Genomic DNA, 18101 nt, shown 5'->3' on the forward strand with positions numbered 1-18101 from the left:
AGGGCATATCAGAACAAAGGAAAAATAATAAATCTTATCAACCTAGACTTTGGTAAAGCATTTGATTTGGCATTACCTAGATAATTATTAGTTAAACTTGAGAAGATGAGGATTAAAATAAATACTATAAAATGATGAAGGAATAGAACTGGGAGTGAAAACTGCTGATGGGGCTGAGAGCAAAATTATAGGACTGGAATAGTCAGTAAGTCTAAGTAATGTCATTAGTTAGCTTGATGCAAAAAATTATGAGTAAAGTAATGAAATTTGCTAACAACAATATTAAATATTTATATCTTATATTTTCAATAGAGAGGAAACCCTAAAGGAAGTATTACTTAATTATCATGCCCTAATAACAGACATGGGAAGAAATGTAACAGCATATAATACAGGGACATGTACTGAGAGACTGGTAACATTTCTGCCTTAAATTAGAATTTATCCACTATGAACAACAGAAGAGGAAGAATCATGTGTATGGTGTAGTTATTAGAAAGATAAATGGAGTCCTAAATGTAGCAAGCCCTGTATTTTCAGGAACAATAAACAAATAGATACTGGGTAAAATTCAGCTGAAATTTCTGGGCATCACTCAGGTTATTGGTGTTCAGCAAGCTGGAATTCATCCTGGAACAGGTACAAAGAAGTGACATCCAGATAATCAGAGGAATAGCTAAGAGTATGTCTTGCTGAGCTTGGCAAAATGAATGGTGGGATGGGATCTGATTCCTGTAAATACATTTGAGGTTTTAGTCAGGCAGAGAGGGAGAATAAGCATCAGGGGAGAAGAAAAATTCACATTTATAGGCAGCACTCATGCTAGAGCAGATGGGCGGAAGTTGGATATGAAACAGGAAGAAGGGCTCTCACTGTGAGGGGAGTAATGGTCTCAAACAACTTCTCAGTAGGAGAAGAGGGGGCAAAACCTCTAACCAGTTTTTAGAGGGATACTGAGTTTGGCATTTCTCAGTCACTTTTTTTGGGACGTTCAAAGACTGCGCTGCCACCACAGGAAGAGCCACACCTGGCTTAGCAAAATCTCCCGTTGCTGCCCTGGCTGTGCTGCACGGATGGTGAGGTCCTGCTGTTTGCAGGGGAAAAGGGTTCAGCTGTGTAATCTCTGAGTCACGGTGCATTGGGTGTAGAAGATCAGGTGAGAGACTGGGTGGGGGTGGCCTTGAGAGAGAGTTGTCTTTAGCCTCCCTTTATGGCGACTGAGCTTTTATGTCTGCTATTGTCCCAACGACTCACACATCAGAGCTAGCGCTCCTGGGCTGATGTGAAAAACAAACATGGAGCCTCCATGGGAAAGAACGGATTCTTCCTATTGCCTGATAAAACAACAGCCGTCAGCACTCGGCAGTGTGTGCTCTGTGGCTCGGGGGCTCGGAAATCCAACAAAGGACACATTTCTCAGGGCCTCACACAACACTGCCACTGAGACAGCCTTGACAGCCAAACCTGACCTCTAAAACTGCCTGCAGACCACCTGAAACTGCCCGTGGGGAGTGAATGCTTCCCTATCCATCTCCATGGAGCAGTAAGCACACAAATCCAGAGGAGAGTTCAGCAGCAGCACATATTATGTACTTCCACAGCCAATTAGTGTCACAGATGGATAAGCTAATGTGTGCACTCACAGTCCCAGGCTGTGTCCCCTGCTCTCCACAAGTGCTGCTATATCCATCTGCCTGCTCGTCCCCTGCCAGTTTATTTGCACCCACCAAATGGTCTTTGTAACTGTGGAGGCCACATAAATCAGTCCAAAGGCCACCAAACTGTTACGGTTTTCCTTTGTAATTAAAAGCTTCCACCTTAATTTAGAAAAAATCACTACACAGTTTGCAACACTTATGTATTATACAGATCAGGGATATATTCTGTGGCATGCATTAGTTGCAGAAGCCTGAGCTTCAGTGACTATGTTCCTTCCTTGGGGCCTGGCGACTCACCAGGACAGAAGAGCTTGCAACAAGCAGAGGAACAAGAAGGATGATGGCTACTCTCCACCTCCATTTTAGATCTTCTTCTCAAGGGGAAGGTGAGTTAAAGGGAGAAGAGAATGAAGGGACATAGAGGAAGAAGCAAATCATGGTGAACAAGCAGGATACTGCTAATGTTCCTTGAACCAGAGAAAGGCTCTTGTGCCTTGGCTGTGCTCAAACTTTGCTTGCAAGTAATGCATATTCTTGCAGAATCCTCATCAGGCTTCACGTGTGCCCCAGGCCCCAGCTACACCTTCCTTTTCATCAGGTCCCAGCTACAGCTTCCTTTTCACCAGCTGTCCTTTTCATCAGCTGTCCTGCAAAATAATATTTTGAGAAAATAATATTTTCTCAAAATATTATTTTGCAGGATTTTTCCCTAGTCTTTTTTGCTAAGTCCACACAGTCATTGCTATCAGGACGCACCAAATAATCGAGCCAATGGAGCTGACAGCAGGCGAGATGAACATATGTGTACCTCCAGAAACACCCACAGGCTCCTCCAGCGCTGGCAGCCAGCCTCCCTCTATGAATCACAGGGTCAGGTGTCCACATCCCACAGAGCCAGGAGCCCACTGACCAGACTCTGGGCTGAGGACAGCAGATGTGGTCACTGCTGAGCCTACAGAGGCAGAAACCCTGACATGGCAGGATGAGGGGAAGCGGGAGTGCAAGAGCAGGAGAGGTGGCAAATGCAGTCCTTTGGCTCAAAAAATGAGAGAAGGATGCTTTGAAGAGGAGACAGGGTGTACTAGAAGGCTGAGAGGTAAAATGTGGTTATTTGTAGGGTGTTATGCATGATTAAACAATGTAGGAGAAAAGGACCAACACTCCTTTTTGTTCTTCCCAGCAGACAACTTGTATTTGATGTCCCATATTAAGAGCTGTGATGTAGTTCAGGGTTTATCAGCTGAATTTGGCTGCTAATGCACTCATAGCCTTTTCTTGGTGTGTTCCTAATGTGACTGAAGGATTTAAACCATTGCTCTTTGTGGGGCAGGGCAGGTGGGACCTCGAGATGTCTCTCACTGTCCCGAAGAGCCCAGCTGTCCCTCTACCACACTCTGCCCCGTTACCCACCCTACCGAAACCTTGGGTTCTGCCGGTGGGCAGGAAGGTCCCGCCCCACGAGAAGCGCAGGGCTTCCCGCTTTCCCCACGCAGGTCCCTATCCCCGTACATTTCGGAGAAGGCAGCATTTTCCCCATTCCTCCTTCCAGGGCCCTGAATCCCCCCGCTCGCAGCCGAGAGGACCGGCCCGGGCAGAGCATCCGCCGGGGCCGCGGGCGGGGCCGGGGAGGAGCCGGCGCTGCCCCGGGGCCGCCGCCCGTCGCTCCCGCATCGCCGGGGGCCGGGCCGGGCGCCAGGGGCGGTGCTGGCGGCCGGGAGGGACGGAGCGAGCCCGCCGAGCCGAGCCGAGCCCCGCGGGCGGGACGCAGCCCGCAGGATGTCGCCGCTCCGCGTCTGCATCGTCGGCTCGGGGAACTGGTGAGTGCCGCAGCGCGGGGGGGCTCTCCCTTTGTCCTCCTCCCTTTTTTTCCTCACGTTTTTCCCTTTTCCTCCTCCTTCCCCCGTTCTTTCCTCGGTTTTTCCTCCCCCCGCGGCGGGCGGGGGCTCCGCAACAGGTGCGGTACGGGGAGCGGCGGGGCCGGGGGCCAGGGGAGTCTCCATGGTCCTGAAACGGCGACCCCGGCCCCGTCCTGCCGCCGTTCTGGGCTCCTGGGCAGGGACCATCGGTGCCGAGAGATGCACCGGTCAATGAGAACTGGAAAAGCATCATCCCAGGTGTGTGAACCGCTCAAAGCCTGGCGACAGAATCCAGAGAGGCCCGGAGCTGCAGCTGTCGCTGTGTGTGCCTGCTGCAGGGCCCCGGCAGTTCAAATCGAAGCATTCAGCAGTGTGAAGGGTGGTGATGCTGTTTGTGTTGCTCTGAAGGAAACGGGGCACAGGCTTCATTTAAAGCCACGAGGTATTGGCACCTTTCACTTCCATCCTCCTCAGCGTGTCCTTTTGCTTCTTGGTGTGGACACAGCATTGTGTTCAGGTCTCCCATTTATCCTCATTCTTAAGAATATGTTTGCTACTGCTCGGTCCTTTCCAGCCTGGATAAAAGCATGAGTCTCCAGAGCTCCTCGAGTCTGACAGATCCCAGTAAGATCAGTAGATCCATCTCAGAGGACTTAGCATCTTACTCTTTTTATGCTTTCTGTACAATGAGCACAAACAAACAGACCAACATGCATGTGCATGCATTTGGGATTAGCAAACCTAGCCTCCAGGTTCTGGTGATTGTTTTTGTACAAGGAGAGCAAGCTCCTTGAGATTTTAAAAATACCTGACAGCTAAGTGGAAGTAATGCCAGAAGAGTCAGTAAGTGAGGGAGTGGTTGCTTGTGAGCTGCTGAGAACACAACAGAGTTAAAGCACAGCTCTCTGCCTTCCTGCCTTGTAAAAACAGTCCACTGCCTGCAATGCATTTTCTTTGTGCATGACATCTCACAGCCTTTCACATGGAATTGCACAGCCAAGTCTTCTGGACCTCATTGTCACACTTCTGGCTTTCTCTAGCCCCATCATTTGTTTCCTCAACTGCTGCTTTCACATGTTTTTTCAGGGAAAGCATCCCTCTCCCTGCCACTTTCTCTTCCCTCGCTTGCCTGTGCAGGTAACAGCTCATTGTCTCTTCCAAGCCCTCAACAGCCATGACTGCATGTTTGGAAGGCAACTTTTTTACCTTTGGTCAGCTCACAGTCACAAACTTCATCATTCCCTTGCTGCAACCTCAAGCAGGGACCTCCTGCTTTTCCCAGGCTGTCCACCTTCCCACGAGACATCATTTGAAGTCACTTAGTTGTATTCAGATCCGTATTCGAGGAAATTCCCTGGTTTTCCACATGTACAAACTTGAGCTATACTACAGAGATACTGAGACCCCAGCCCATTCAATACCATCTACTTACCCATTCTGCCTGTCTGCCTGGGCCCATCTCTTGCTTCCTACCATATACACCAACTCTAAAATCCTCAGGGAGGACATAAGCATTGTGCCCTGATGTATGAGTAACATTTATTCATAGCCTTGGTGGCAGAACAGGTTGTTTTAGTGCTACAGGGAAATACATTTACCTTTGGCAAACATTTTTTTTTCTTATGTTCCTCATAAATATTTGGCCAGCAGTTCAGATCCGTGCTCTTGAGGCTTTCCTGCAGCTCAGAATTGTGGCTGACACGTGACACAGCAATGTTGCAAAAGCTCATGTCAGCTGCAGAAGTTCAGCAGGTCACGGGGACTTGCTAAGTCAACACTGCCAGGAGGCTCATGAGTGATATGGTTGAGCAAAGCAAGTGCTGCACAGCATTTTGTGGTTGCCAGTGGGTGCAGGAGGGTTTGTGTTTATCTACTGAGAGTTGCAAGTCCCATTCAGGATTTCAGGGATTAGAGCTGGAGTCTGCATCTTTCAACAGAAAATTGTATGTTCTTGGTACTTAGCTAAAAAAGTTATTTTTATGGGTAGGATTGATGTATCAGTTCATCATCCAGGTTGTGCTGGACAACCTGAACAATAGATTTATATCTAAAGTTTATTAAAAAAAAAAAAAACAACAACCTTTTTCTTGTTAAAACATGTTTCGTGTGTGGAGCCAAAATTCATCCTCAGCTCAAGCTTTGAGTGTATCCTCTATTGATAGCAGGGCAAGAGAATCAGAATATAAGCAATTTTAGAAATAATACGAAAATATGATATAACTGCATACCTTTCTTTCAAAACAGCAGAACTCTTATGGGAAAGGTTCACCCTTAAAACACTTCCCTAAATATTGTAAAGGACCAAACCAAATCATCCCTTACAAAATAAAACAAACCCCCAAAACAAAAACCACAAACCAACCAAAAAGCCCCAAATGAAGTAACTAAATTTAAAAAGCACTACAGCAGCTCAGGATATAGCATATAATCAACACTGAGTGAAGTGAAAGGTGATCTCAGCAGGATTTCTTTATCATTAAAAATTAAGACCTTAATTACCTATTAATAAGACCTTATTAGTTATTAAGCTTATTAGTTATTAAGCAATTTAACCTTATGCAAACCGGTTACATGAAAAATATGGGTGAACCAAGGAGGGTCAGTTACAATGCAGTTTCCCTTTGAATCATTAACAGCACAGACCTACCTGGACTTTGATATCCCCAAGAACATTATCAGTTCCAGAACACACACCACAGATAAATCCTATTCATGCTCCTTGTTACAAGTGGGCCAGAGGACAAGAGTGCTGCAACTGGAGTTTCTTTCACTCGTGTTAATGTAGTGGCCAATACTTGAGAGATTAAAGTAGCATTAAAATGGAGAGAAGAGAGCAGTAAAAATAATCACCCTCTTTCCCTAATAATTTTAAGTTCATTAAACAATATTTCTGTGAGGTTTCTAATTCTCCCTTGCCATGTGAGCATTTGCAAGGCTGCAGTGATGATGGGGGAATAAAATTATTGTCTGACCTGAAATTAAAAATGCTCAGCATGACTCAAGATGAGTAAACTGGATGGTTAAAATATCCTCAGGCTGCAAGTATTACAGGTCTTGTTACAGTGATAATTAGAACAATAAGTAAAGAGAAACCACCAGATTGAAGGGTTGTTTGGTTTTTTTTCTGATCATTTAGCTCTTATGTAAATCATTATTGTAACTGTTTGGTTACGGATAGGAAAGTGGGATGCATCTATTTTACATGAGATGCACCAAGACTGTCACAGCAAGGTTGCTCAGCACTTATTTACCACCTGGATTATTTTACATTTATTGATCTTGATAAAAACCTGAATTATCTGAGGACCATAAGAGATTTTAATCTCAGATAATGTATTTTTAGTGTTACTGATGGTACTTTTTTTCCACTGTTCTACTTCCTCTGTTCTTAAACTTGAGGGGCTCTTGATGGAGGGTAGGGGATAAAGCTTTCTGATAAATGTTGCAAGCACCTAGACAGCTTTATAGCACAGGCTTTTTATGAGTTATGATGTTTAAAGTAACTAGTGTTTTCAATTCAGAATGAAAGTACTTTTCCCCTTTTAGTTATTTTATTTTATTTTAATTTAAAGGGGATCAGCCATAGCAAGAATCATTGGCAAAAATGTCCAGAAGTCAAACAGATTTGATCCCACTGTCAAGATGTGGGTATTTGAAGAGATCATTAATGGAAGAAAACTCTCAGAAATCATCAACCAGGAACATGAAAATGTTAAATATCTGCCTGGGTATAAGATACCCCACAATGTGGTAAGTTGAAAAAAAAATTAAAAAACTGAATTTGTATATATACGTATATATATATTTATTTTTTTTTAATAAGGGAGGCAATGTCTGCAAAAAAAATTAGGAAGCAATTCACTGTTTTGTTCTGGTTTGCCATCTAACTCACTCCATTATAACTCCCTGGAATATAATTCAGTTCTGTGATTTCTGCTTGCCTTGTATGTCAGGAGCAACTTCAAACACCAACTGTGTCTGTGCTGGTATCACACCATCCTCCTCCCTGGCAGAAATCAAAACAAGTCTAGAAATGGCAGGCAGAGATCTGTCTACACAGAGCTATTTCAAACCCACAGCATCTTCTGGACAAACAGGCAAAGCTACTGTTCCCCTTTCTTCAGGGAAAAAAAAAATCAAAAGCAGAGCTGTGGCTTACAAGGAGGTGAATAATGAGCTATCAGCTCATTGGTGATTTCAGGACAGCTGTAGTTAATAAAGTTCTAAATTCCATCAAAAAATAGAAGGTATTTATTTTCATGGACATTTAAAATACCAAGTTACACATCTCTACTTAAATTAATCACCTTAGATAATTTACTGCTACTGAAGCAAGCGAGGTGAGGGGGTTTGGCTGTTCAAGATTTTGCCAAATGCTGCTGCTTTGCGAGTAGTGTCACATTTTTGGAACAGTTGCAGTTGTAAAGGGAAATTAAAATGTTGCATGTGGTGGGCCTCCTTGCTTGGGGAGTGGTTATATTTAGTATTCCATTTTGTGCTGTGATTGCATATTTGCACTCCTAGTGTTTGAACTTGGCACACAGTTCTCCTGGGTTACAACTGACTTGTCACTGTTATTTTTACAACCCTCTAGCAGATTTTGTCATCATCCCTTGAGGCCAGTCTCATCCTGTTTAGAGCAAAGCCTGAGGCTTCACCAGCAAAAATCAGCTGGTTGCAGTAGAGGGACCCTCTCCAACTGTGGGAAAAAAAAAAAAAAAGAAAAACAAGCTGAGCTTTTCCTTGCATTGCTCTGCAGAATGTTGGAGAGACAGGAGCACAGCCTGTGCAGTGCTGCCAGCCTCTGCCCTACTCCCACTTCACTGTTTTCCCAGAGAAGCAGCCTGGCTGGCAGCAGCTCTGGTTTTCTTGCTGGGAGTCCCACTTGCTTAAGGCTGCATGCTCCAAGGCTGCATCCAAGAGTGCTGTTTGCTCCTACTGTAAACTGCTTGTAGCAGGCTCAAATTCACCTGCTGTTGCCTCTGTAGCCTGGCTTGAATTGTTGCTCTGAGTAACACCAGCATTTGGAAAAAGATACAGCTAGGCAGTTTTTAAGCATGTTGTATAGGTTTTGTAACTCGAGAAAATTACTATATATTTAAAACAAAGACACACCCAAAGATGATGATAATAATCTCTGTCTTTTGATAGAGTTTATCCTTCAGTAACTCAGCTGAAGGATGGAAACTAAAGACTTTAGAAGAGCCTCTGTCCCACCACTCCATTTTTGTCCTGTGCTTCCCAGTGCTACCACTCATTCCAGAAGAATCATATGGGGTTGGTCAGCCATCTTCAGGAGTCAGATCAAGAAGCTGAACTAGCAACGGGGCTTCCCAGCACACCACAAATTTATGAAGTATATAATCTTTCCCAGATTATCCACACAGGGTTAAATTATTAAAAAATTACAAAAAATCCAACCCCAAAACAGTTCAGCTGCTTTGGATATTTCAGAAGAGATCTGTAGCTGCTTGTGTGGAGAGCTGGCAGCTGTGCCACAGGGCCAGTTAAAATGAAGGACATTTGCACTGCATTTGCCATGGCTTTGGCATGATGGTGTCTTGCAAGGAGTGAGGATTCCTACCTGGGGCTCATTTTGTTTGTCACTCTTGTCCCAGGTGGCTGTGCCAGACGTGGCTGAAGCAGCAAACGGGGCAGACATTTTAGTGTTTGTTCTGCCACATCAATTTATTGGACGGATCTGTGAGCAGATTGCAGGACAGATAAAACCTGGGACATTTGGGATTTCCCTGATCAAGGTAAGTTGCTGTGTCCACAGTACCCAGCCAATATGGAGTAAATAAACAGCTCCAACTTAAGGACAGCAGCTGCAGCCCTCAGCTGCATGCTCTGCATAAACATGAGAATTTCTTTCTGCAAGAAGTAAATCTTCCCCAGCTCTGCCAGCCCTTCACTCTTGTGACTATGGAGAGGGAAGGATGGGGCAACCTATCCAGGCTAAGAGTATCTGTTTTTGCCAGTCATGTTTAGCCTGGATCAGCTCCCACTTGGACCAGCATGGAGGTGAAAATGGGCGGAGGAAGGGATGCATAAAGCTGGCACTGCTGCCAGAAAAAATACTCTGAGACTACAGCCTCAGTTAACTCCTAACTGAGAACTCCAAGTCAAAGTGCCTCTTCCAAGTACATGCTAAAGCTGTTCTTGGCAGCATTAAAATGGCATAGTAACACTAATGATTTTGCAAAACTGAAGCATTTTCAATCTGGCATGAACAGAGAAATTGCTTTTTAAGGTTAGAGAGGTACCAGATTGTCATAATCTTTAAAGGAATTAATATTTTAAGAGAATGTCAAACTAAAAGCCAGAGGCAAGGCATAGGAATGTAGTCTTACCACTTCTTTGTTTGATTGCATTACAGGAAATATCCCACTTAAAGTTGTAATGAAATAAATGTAATTCAAGTTTTTGGACTTCAATACCAGCTCTTCCGCTCTATAGAAATTATCTCATAAGCAGCAGTAAGGAGAAGAGAGGAAGGGGGGAGAGGAAGGAAATTTCTGCAAATTTAGCTTAAAAACCCCAAGACACTTCAGTATACTCCTTAACACCCAAAAAGCACTTTGATTTATACTTAGATCTTGCAAAAAGCCATTTCTTATAGACTTAGTTTTAAATGTCTTTTCCTATACTACAGAAATTTAACTGAAAGGAAAAATACAACATCAAAGAAAGCAAGCCTCAGGACAGCAGCACTTGATGTGAGGCCTCTTGCAGGATTACCTTGACTGTCACCCCTTCTCCCTGAGTTTGTCTTGAATTTGCAGCTACCGAAGTACAAACCCAGAGCATTTGTATTAATGGCTAACACTGGTGATTTCAAGACCCTTTTTTAAAAATTCAAACCAGAGAGCTGCAGGCAATAGAACACCTTCTGCTTTACCAGTGCTCTACTGCTGTCAATTTCCTATTCTAATACCCTGGCTTTAACTGTCTTCTTTTCAGGGGATTGATGAGGGTCCTGATGGCCTGAAGCTCATCTCTGACCTCATTCGAGAGCAGCTGAAGATAGAGATCAGTGTGCTGATGGGGGCCAACATAGCCAAAGAAGTGGCTGATGAGAAGTTCTGTGAAACCACCATTGGTAACTATTGCAAAGAGCCAATTAGAGCTGGGGTTTAAAGTCACCTGCGGCAGGATAACCTCTGGAAGAAGCAGAGGGATGTGACTGGTCCCAGGTGGTCCCTGAGTGGAGCAGTGCCTTCTGAGCTCCTTCAGGGAGCTAGGATTATTTCCAGAGAATTTGGTGCTGAAAGAATCAGATTCAAACTGACAGTGGATTTCAGTGCTGAGAGTTAATTTAATCCACTGAAAATATCACAGTTTAATTCTGTTTCTGTAGGAGTTGGCAAGAGCCACCTTTTGTGTCTGTAGAGCTCAACATGGAGTACATCAGCAGCTGATACACAATGCACTCTAGATAAAGAAGTGTAATCAGAAGCTCCTATGTGCTCACACTCCCAGAGGTGTATTTCTTCATCTTAAAATTTCTTTGTTTGGAAAAGAAAACCCAGTAACATTCTGTTCCTCTCTCCCACTTGGACTTCTTGCCAAGACATGGCCTCAGATCCTCCCAGGACTGAGTCTGACCTGATTTGGAAAGTTCATCCAGTAGTTTTTAAAACTCAGACATTTTGAAAGCCAGTCAAAATTAAAGTAACATCCTTCCATAGCTAGGAAAGGCAAAAGAAAAATAAATTGTGTTGCAAGCATGTTCTTTTGCCTTGCAAATATTATAGTAATGGTGCAAGTGTACCAGCTCGGCATTTGTTACTGAAAGAGTACCTAGGCACAAATAGGACTAGACATGATTAGGAGAGTTGAGTTATATTAATTCTCTTGGGGGGAATTTAACTTCTCCTGGCCTGGTTTGAAGCCATGATGTGATGATGACTGTGCAAAGAGCTTTGTCCCTTATTTTTGTCCCCACGGAAAGCCATGCAGCCCAGAGACAGAGAGCCACCTCAAAGAGAACTGGTATGTGAAGAACAAAAAGCAAACCTAAAGTTTCTCATGACATGGTGAGAAACCTCCCAGCTACCAGAGTGTGGTGCCCCAGGTAGTAAAACTCACAGCTGAGCTCACCCTGAAGGAAACCAAGCTATCTTGCACAAAACTCAAGTGCAACTCTATTCAGAGGTCTTTGCCCAGCTGGTCATGGGCTCTCTGGGTCAAGGCAAACCTCAGTTCCTTTAGCACTAAGGGCTCTCCTTGGCTGAACACTGTAACAACATGATACATGACATCTGTAGAGTTGGTAGGAAAAAGGTTTTAGCAGTGCCAACCTTCAATTTCATCATCTGTGGATCCACCTGTAACTGGGACTATTACCCCTGTAACTGGGCAATAGTAATTTGTGTCCCATGATACTACTTAGCAGTGACACAGGTTTACATTTTCAAAGCAGAAATTATACCATTGTCCTGTAGGAAGCAGTTTGTAAATAATGTCTTTTGTAAGGTCTGTGGTTGTACAGGCTTTGTCAAGCAGAAAGATTCACTAGGGGGTATCTGCCTTTAAGCCCTTTAAAGTGTCATTAAGCAATATTGATCAATGCCAAGGTGTTGCCTACACTTAACACTGGCATCCAGCAGCAGAAACTGTTGTTGCACAAATCTCTGGTTTAGCAACACCTAGGGACTGGGATCACAAAAGCTGAAGCAGTCCCTAGAACCTTATTCCAGGTGAATTGTGTGCACTCTGCAACATTGTAAAAGCTCTTTCATCTTTCTTTCCCACAGGATGCAAAAATGAAACTCAAGGAGAAATCTTTAAAGAATTAATGCAGACCCCCAATTTCAGGATTACTGTGGTGCTTGACACCGATACAGTGGAGCTTTGTGGAGCCTTAAAAGTAAGTGTTTTCAAGCCAGTATGTCTTATTAGGACCAAATTCTAACCTCACCTGAGTCTTGTTTAAGCTATGGGGTCTAATTTGAGTCCTGTCACCATGTGAGTGAATGAGTGCAGACAAGATGCATCATTCATGAGCCAGTTTTCCAACTTGGAAAATAAACCTGGGAAATAAATTTTCCAACCTGGGAAATAAATTCCCCCAAAAAGGGGAAATTTATTTAAAATGCAGCTGCAGGCAAAGCATTTAAAAATACTTGTATTTTTATCTTTATTTTACCAGAGGCACATCTGTTTTTGAGAGCAGAGTTTAGACCACTGCATTTTCTTGTCTGCGTGTTGTGAGCACATGGAACAAAGACTCTCACTACATAGATTAGCTCCACTAATAATTATGTCCATGGTTTAAATACTAACCTGCTAGAAAATTCACGTCAGAAGTGATGCTCTGTGTTGGCAGCACATCTGTGTGGCATTCAGCAATGTCCAAATGGAGATCCCAGGTGGAACCAGAAATTACATTAGAGTCACCAAATTTCCAAGGAGGGGACAATAGTGTGAGATTGAGAGTTTGCTTTTATGTGAATTGAAAGTGACTTCAGCGTGTGATCCTTTTTACTTCTTTATACATTTAGTCATTTATACTTCAATAATTCACTTTTCCATGGAGGAGGTGGATGACTGATGAGGAAAGAATTGGTCCTGTTTAACTTCACATACAAAAATAAAATCTTTTGACATACAAAACCAAACACTGCAAATTTTCCTTTTGGCCACAGAGCAGAACTCTGTGGGGCAGGAACAGATGGGAGAATTTTTTACTGTTTTATGATAAATCATCCCACTTCTTAAAATCATTGGTTTGGTTTTGCCTCTGCTAAAAAAACCCTAAAAAAATTAAACATGTGTACTAGGGTACATAGATGTCTGGAGCAAACATGCCAATGGTAGCACTAAGAGGCAGATTACTCATACACACTGAACTACATTTATTTAGGGACTTATTTAGGAGCTGGGAATTGGAAGGTGGGAAGGGAAGCATGCTAAACAATGGTGAGGACTTGTGAAGATGTTTATGATCCTGAGAGATTTGTTTAGAGCTGTAGACAAGGGCAGCTCTACTAATATTTGTAGGTAAGCCCAAAATTTGTTCTACTATAGCATCTTCCTAGAATCCATGCCTGCTCAAATCAGAGACCCACAAAAACCTAGAAAGGTATGACTCTGTGTGGGATATTTGAAATACTTAAACAGAAGGGTCAGCAAGATCCAACTTGGAACTAGCAGGAAAACAAAACACTAATTGCATACATGCTGTGATTGCAGTATTAGTGTATAAAACACTGCTTTGGTTTTTGCCCATGGGAGTAAAAGTAGATACTGAAAAGTCTTAAAAAATGCCAGCAACTTTTGCTCAACATTATCGGACCCGTTTCTTCATAAGATAAACTCATGGCCACTGGAAATTAACCCTTGTTCTGATGAAGACAGAGTTGTTTCCTTGGAGCTCAGTGCATGCTAGTAAGCTGCACACCTTGGCTGACTGTTTCCTTCCCTCCCCTGTGTTTTGCACTGGCCCATTTTCAGAACATCGTGGCGGTGGGCGCGGGGTTCTGCGATGGGCTGAGTTTCGGCGACAACACCAAGGCAGCAGTGATACGCCTGGGCCTCATGGAGATGGTGGCCTTTGCCAAGATGTTCTGCAAGGGACCAGTGTCAATAGCCACCTTTCTGGAAAGCTGTGGGGTGGCTGATCTCATCACCACCTGCTACGGGGGACGCAACAGGAAAGTAGCAGAAGCCTTTGCTCGCACAGGAAAAGTAAGGAGGATTTTAAATATTTTACGCTAACGCATGAAGAAGTCCTTCCATGTTTTACAAAGGCATCATTAATTGTTTACCTTCTTGATAACTGCTGGTATCACAGCAGTATCCCCTCTGACCCAAGTAATCAGTCTTCTCTCTTCCAGTCCATTGAGGAGCTGGAAAAGGAGATGCTGAATGGACAAAAGCTGCAAGGTCCTCAGACCTCAGCCGAAGTCTACAAAATTCTGAAACAGAAGGATTTGCTCCATAAGTAAGTGCTTTGAGTTTAAAAAAAACAACAAAAACAACAACAAATTATGAGTGATTTATAACCTTCTTAACTGTACTTGTGTTTAAATTATCTGCTCATTTCTGCAACAACAGCTTTCTACATTGTGGGCCCCTGCTAGAGCATGGCTTGACTCCTCATTGCCAGGGTCAGTTGAATGGGAGAAGGGCTGAGCATTGTTAGAAGAAACAAGTCACAGATAGAGAGTGGGTTCATGGGATACTGTTAGTGCCTAATACAGTAATGTGAGATCACATATTAGAACAGCAGGGAAAACAATCACAGAATATTCTGAGTTGGAAGGGACCCACAGAGATCATCACCAACCCTTAAGTGAATGGCCCATACACAGGAAACAAAAGAAATTATAATGTAAAGAAGCCTCCCAGACATCCCCATCCCCCAAATAAGATTTCAGGCTGTACATAGAATTATCTTGCAGACATGATTCATGGGCCAGAAGGTTTCTTGTTCTCAGTATACCAGCATTGCAGCTTGCAGCAGTCCTGCTCTCATTGCAAACCTGAATTTGGTTATCTCAGTACAAATTTCAGGGTCATATTCCTAATCAAAGATTTTTACATGCACTGAAAAGGTAATGTGTGCTGATACCAATGCTTTAGTGCCACAAAGGTAAAAAGGTAAAGGTAAAAAGTACCTCTAATTGCTTAGGATGATGTAAGATTATAAATAATTTGAAACCTTTGCCTCAAGTTACACAAAAAAGCTAGACTTCCCTCCATCCCATTTCCTCTCATACATCAGCAGTACTGAGAAGTCAAACACTGCTAAATGAATCCTTAAAAACTTATTAAAATTGGAACAGATACAGAAGATTGAAGCAGCAATATCTTTCAAAAATGAGAGCGAAAAGGAAAGCTCATTTTGACAGCAGGTTTAAATCACAGCTTGATCTAATAATTATCCTATAATTGCCCTTTGTTACATGCTCAGCTCCAAGTCATTCAGTGGACTCATTTTTTACCACATAATGACTAAGACAGCTTGTAAAAGGAAAAGAATCCTTTAAGCCAAGAAAAGAAAATCGTTAGACATTTCCATTTCTTTTAGTCCTTTGGATATCAGTAATGACTGCAAATAATATATCCATTTTGCACACAGCAGGAAAAGAGGATATGCAATTCAAAATTGTTTTTAAATAAAAAATACTGAATAGGTATTTTGTTTCCAAACCAGCTTTTCTGTACTGTCACACCCATTATTTGCCCCTCTTTAGCTCCTCTTCTTCGCCCAGTAGTCTTCCAGTAAAGGCAGCCCCAAGCTAAAATTATATTGTAAAGAAAGACAAAAATTTTTCCACTTTCAACAGAACAAAAAATTCTTTCCATTAAAATGGAATAAAAATTTTCATATAAACTTTAAAAACTATTTTAATTCCTATATGCTTCTTTCAGGTTTCCATTATTTACGACCATCTACAAGATCTGCTACGAGGGTCGATCAATCCAAGATTTCATCATGTGCCTGCAGAACCACCCAGAGCATATGTAGAGATCCCTTCTCCTCACCTGGCTGAATTCTCACCTTCCTGGGACTTCTGTCCACTCCACAGCAATTGAAATAGAGAAGCAGGTTGTGTGACACTTGCTGTAAAAGCAACAAAGAATGTATTTAATTCCCCTTGTCCTGGGGGTAAAAACATCTGCCTTTAATTTCAACATTATACCTAAGGAATAGGAAACAAATGTAAAACTTAACATTATTTCATTTGAGTTAGTAATGTGGGTATTTCCCTATAATTATTTTCTTGCTGACTGAAAACAGTTCCCCTTGTAATTTCTACAACAGAGCTAAATAGCTCACATAAAACTTAATGTTTTGCCTACAGTTACTTCTAGAATGGCACAACACATAGAAAAATCAAAGAACTCATTCAAACAGATAAATCATAGTTTAAAAAAAATCCAAGAGCAGTTAGATGCAATTGCATGGACAAATGCTAGATTTCTGTAATTCCCCTCAAACATAAATAACATTTTGCATTTTGGGACACTTAGGCCTTCCTTGATTTAGTTTCCCAGTAGAAGCTTCTTTGGAAAAATAGGTACTATTACTGTACTCAGACACACAAGAATGTTCATCAGATGTATAAATAAAACAGTTTAAGGGGTGGGGGAAAGGAGAAGGGGTTTGGGATGGGTGTATTGTTTGTTTCAAATCTGGGACACTAGGAACCCTCAATAGTAATCTGACCTTGATTAAATTTACTGTATTCCTTTAAAATACAGAAAAAACCATCTGAAATAACCAAAGACAATTTTGTTAGCATCAGATTTTCTCAGCAAGTCCTCACCATTAATTTGAACCAGCTGAGAGGGGGGAAGTGGAAGTTGACAGAGAGATGTACCCAGGGCTCAGCTTGCAGCTTGTGCACTTATGCTGATATTTTGAGGGGGCAACCAGTAACAGTGACAAACTCTCTGTGATACTTGACTTTTTATACCTGTATGGAGATGACCGCTATAGACGCACAGAACTCCTGTAAACTGGCATTTCACACCAGGCTGCATTCCTGGAACTCCACTGCTCCTTTCCAGACTGCAGAGTCGTGTCCTGATCCCGCTCAAGCAGCACATCTTACACTCCAGGAGAGAGATCTCCCATCTGCTTCTGAATTTTAAACACAAACTGGGTTCACACCAGGGGTTTTTATTGTGCTACCAGTGGCGTGAATTTTAGAAATATTGAAGTTTTTTAACCTAATAGCTGTATTTGGGTAACTTTACATACCTGATGTTTTTCAGAGTTAAAAACATCTACAAAATGAACAGTGGCGCATTTTATAAGCTTTAATCCCCTTTTGAAATACTCCTATTTTGAGAGAAGACAAAAAAAAAAAAAAAAAGGAAGAGTAACCTACTTTTGCTGTGCTTTATCAGATTTTCTGAAATAGCAGAGAGGAAGGCAAGTTTTTTTAAATCTATGTACTCGCTGTCATATTGCTTAGAGAAAAAAAATGAGCTAATTATCAAATAATTTCAACTAATTTTAGAGAAATTATAGGTCTTTCACATTTACCAGAGTAATATATATATATAACAATGTATTGTAATTACAAATATATTGTAAAAAATCTCAGTCTCACAGCTAGCAAAGCTAGCTTGGGTACCAAAACCAGTGGCTGCAGCATCCCTGATCCTCCTGAACAGCAGCAAGGGTAGCTCAGCTCCTCCTGCTCAGACTCCAGGCACAGCTAACAGCTTGGGGCTCTGCAGAGCAACACCAACATTCCTGCCACTGAAATGGAAATCATGTGACCAAATCCTTCCCACAAAGCAGGGAATTTATGATCTTCAATTTGAAGTGGAAAAGTACTTACACGTTGCACAGTTTTGAAGTATCAAATACATGAGGATGGGATAGAGAATTCAGGAACCTCCTTCCTTCACCATCAGGCTGAATTTCTGATAAGTCATGTATGAGCTAATAATAACATTGAATATTTTACATTCAAAGTGTATCAAATAACAGTTTAATAAAGTGATCAATATACAGACTTGATGAAATTTCATTTATCAACATTCTCACAAAATAAATGACTGTTGTAATAGTGCTCCTTTATTGCTTGCTCTTGCAGTTAATCATTGTCAGCTCTCAAAG

The 18101-nt window shown here is 42.3% G+C and overlaps 1 protein-coding gene across 1 annotated transcript; it reads left to right on the plus strand.

The window, feature by feature from the left end:
• Nucleotides 1-2991: 2991 nt before the first annotated feature.
• LOC129122451 (glycerol-3-phosphate dehydrogenase [NAD(+)], cytoplasmic-like) lies at nucleotides 2992-17995 on the plus strand. Its single transcript, XM_054636330.2, is given in 9 exon segments — nucleotides 2992-3288; nucleotides 3291-3475; nucleotides 7087-7264; nucleotides 9133-9273; nucleotides 10478-10616; nucleotides 12274-12386; nucleotides 13973-14206; nucleotides 14356-14462; nucleotides 15896-17995. Coding segments are annotated over 9 exon segments (1476 nt in total). The 5' UTR covers nucleotides 2992-3006; the 3' UTR covers nucleotides 15993-17995.
• The last annotated feature ends 106 nt before the right edge of the window (nucleotides 17996-18101 follow it).

This window comes from Agelaius phoeniceus, chromosome 7 (genome assembly GCF_051311805.1).
Source record: "Agelaius phoeniceus isolate bAgePho1 chromosome 7, bAgePho1.hap1, whole genome shotgun sequence".
In the NCBI taxonomy this organism is placed as follows: domain Eukaryota; kingdom Metazoa; phylum Chordata; class Aves; order Passeriformes; family Icteridae; genus Agelaius; species Agelaius phoeniceus.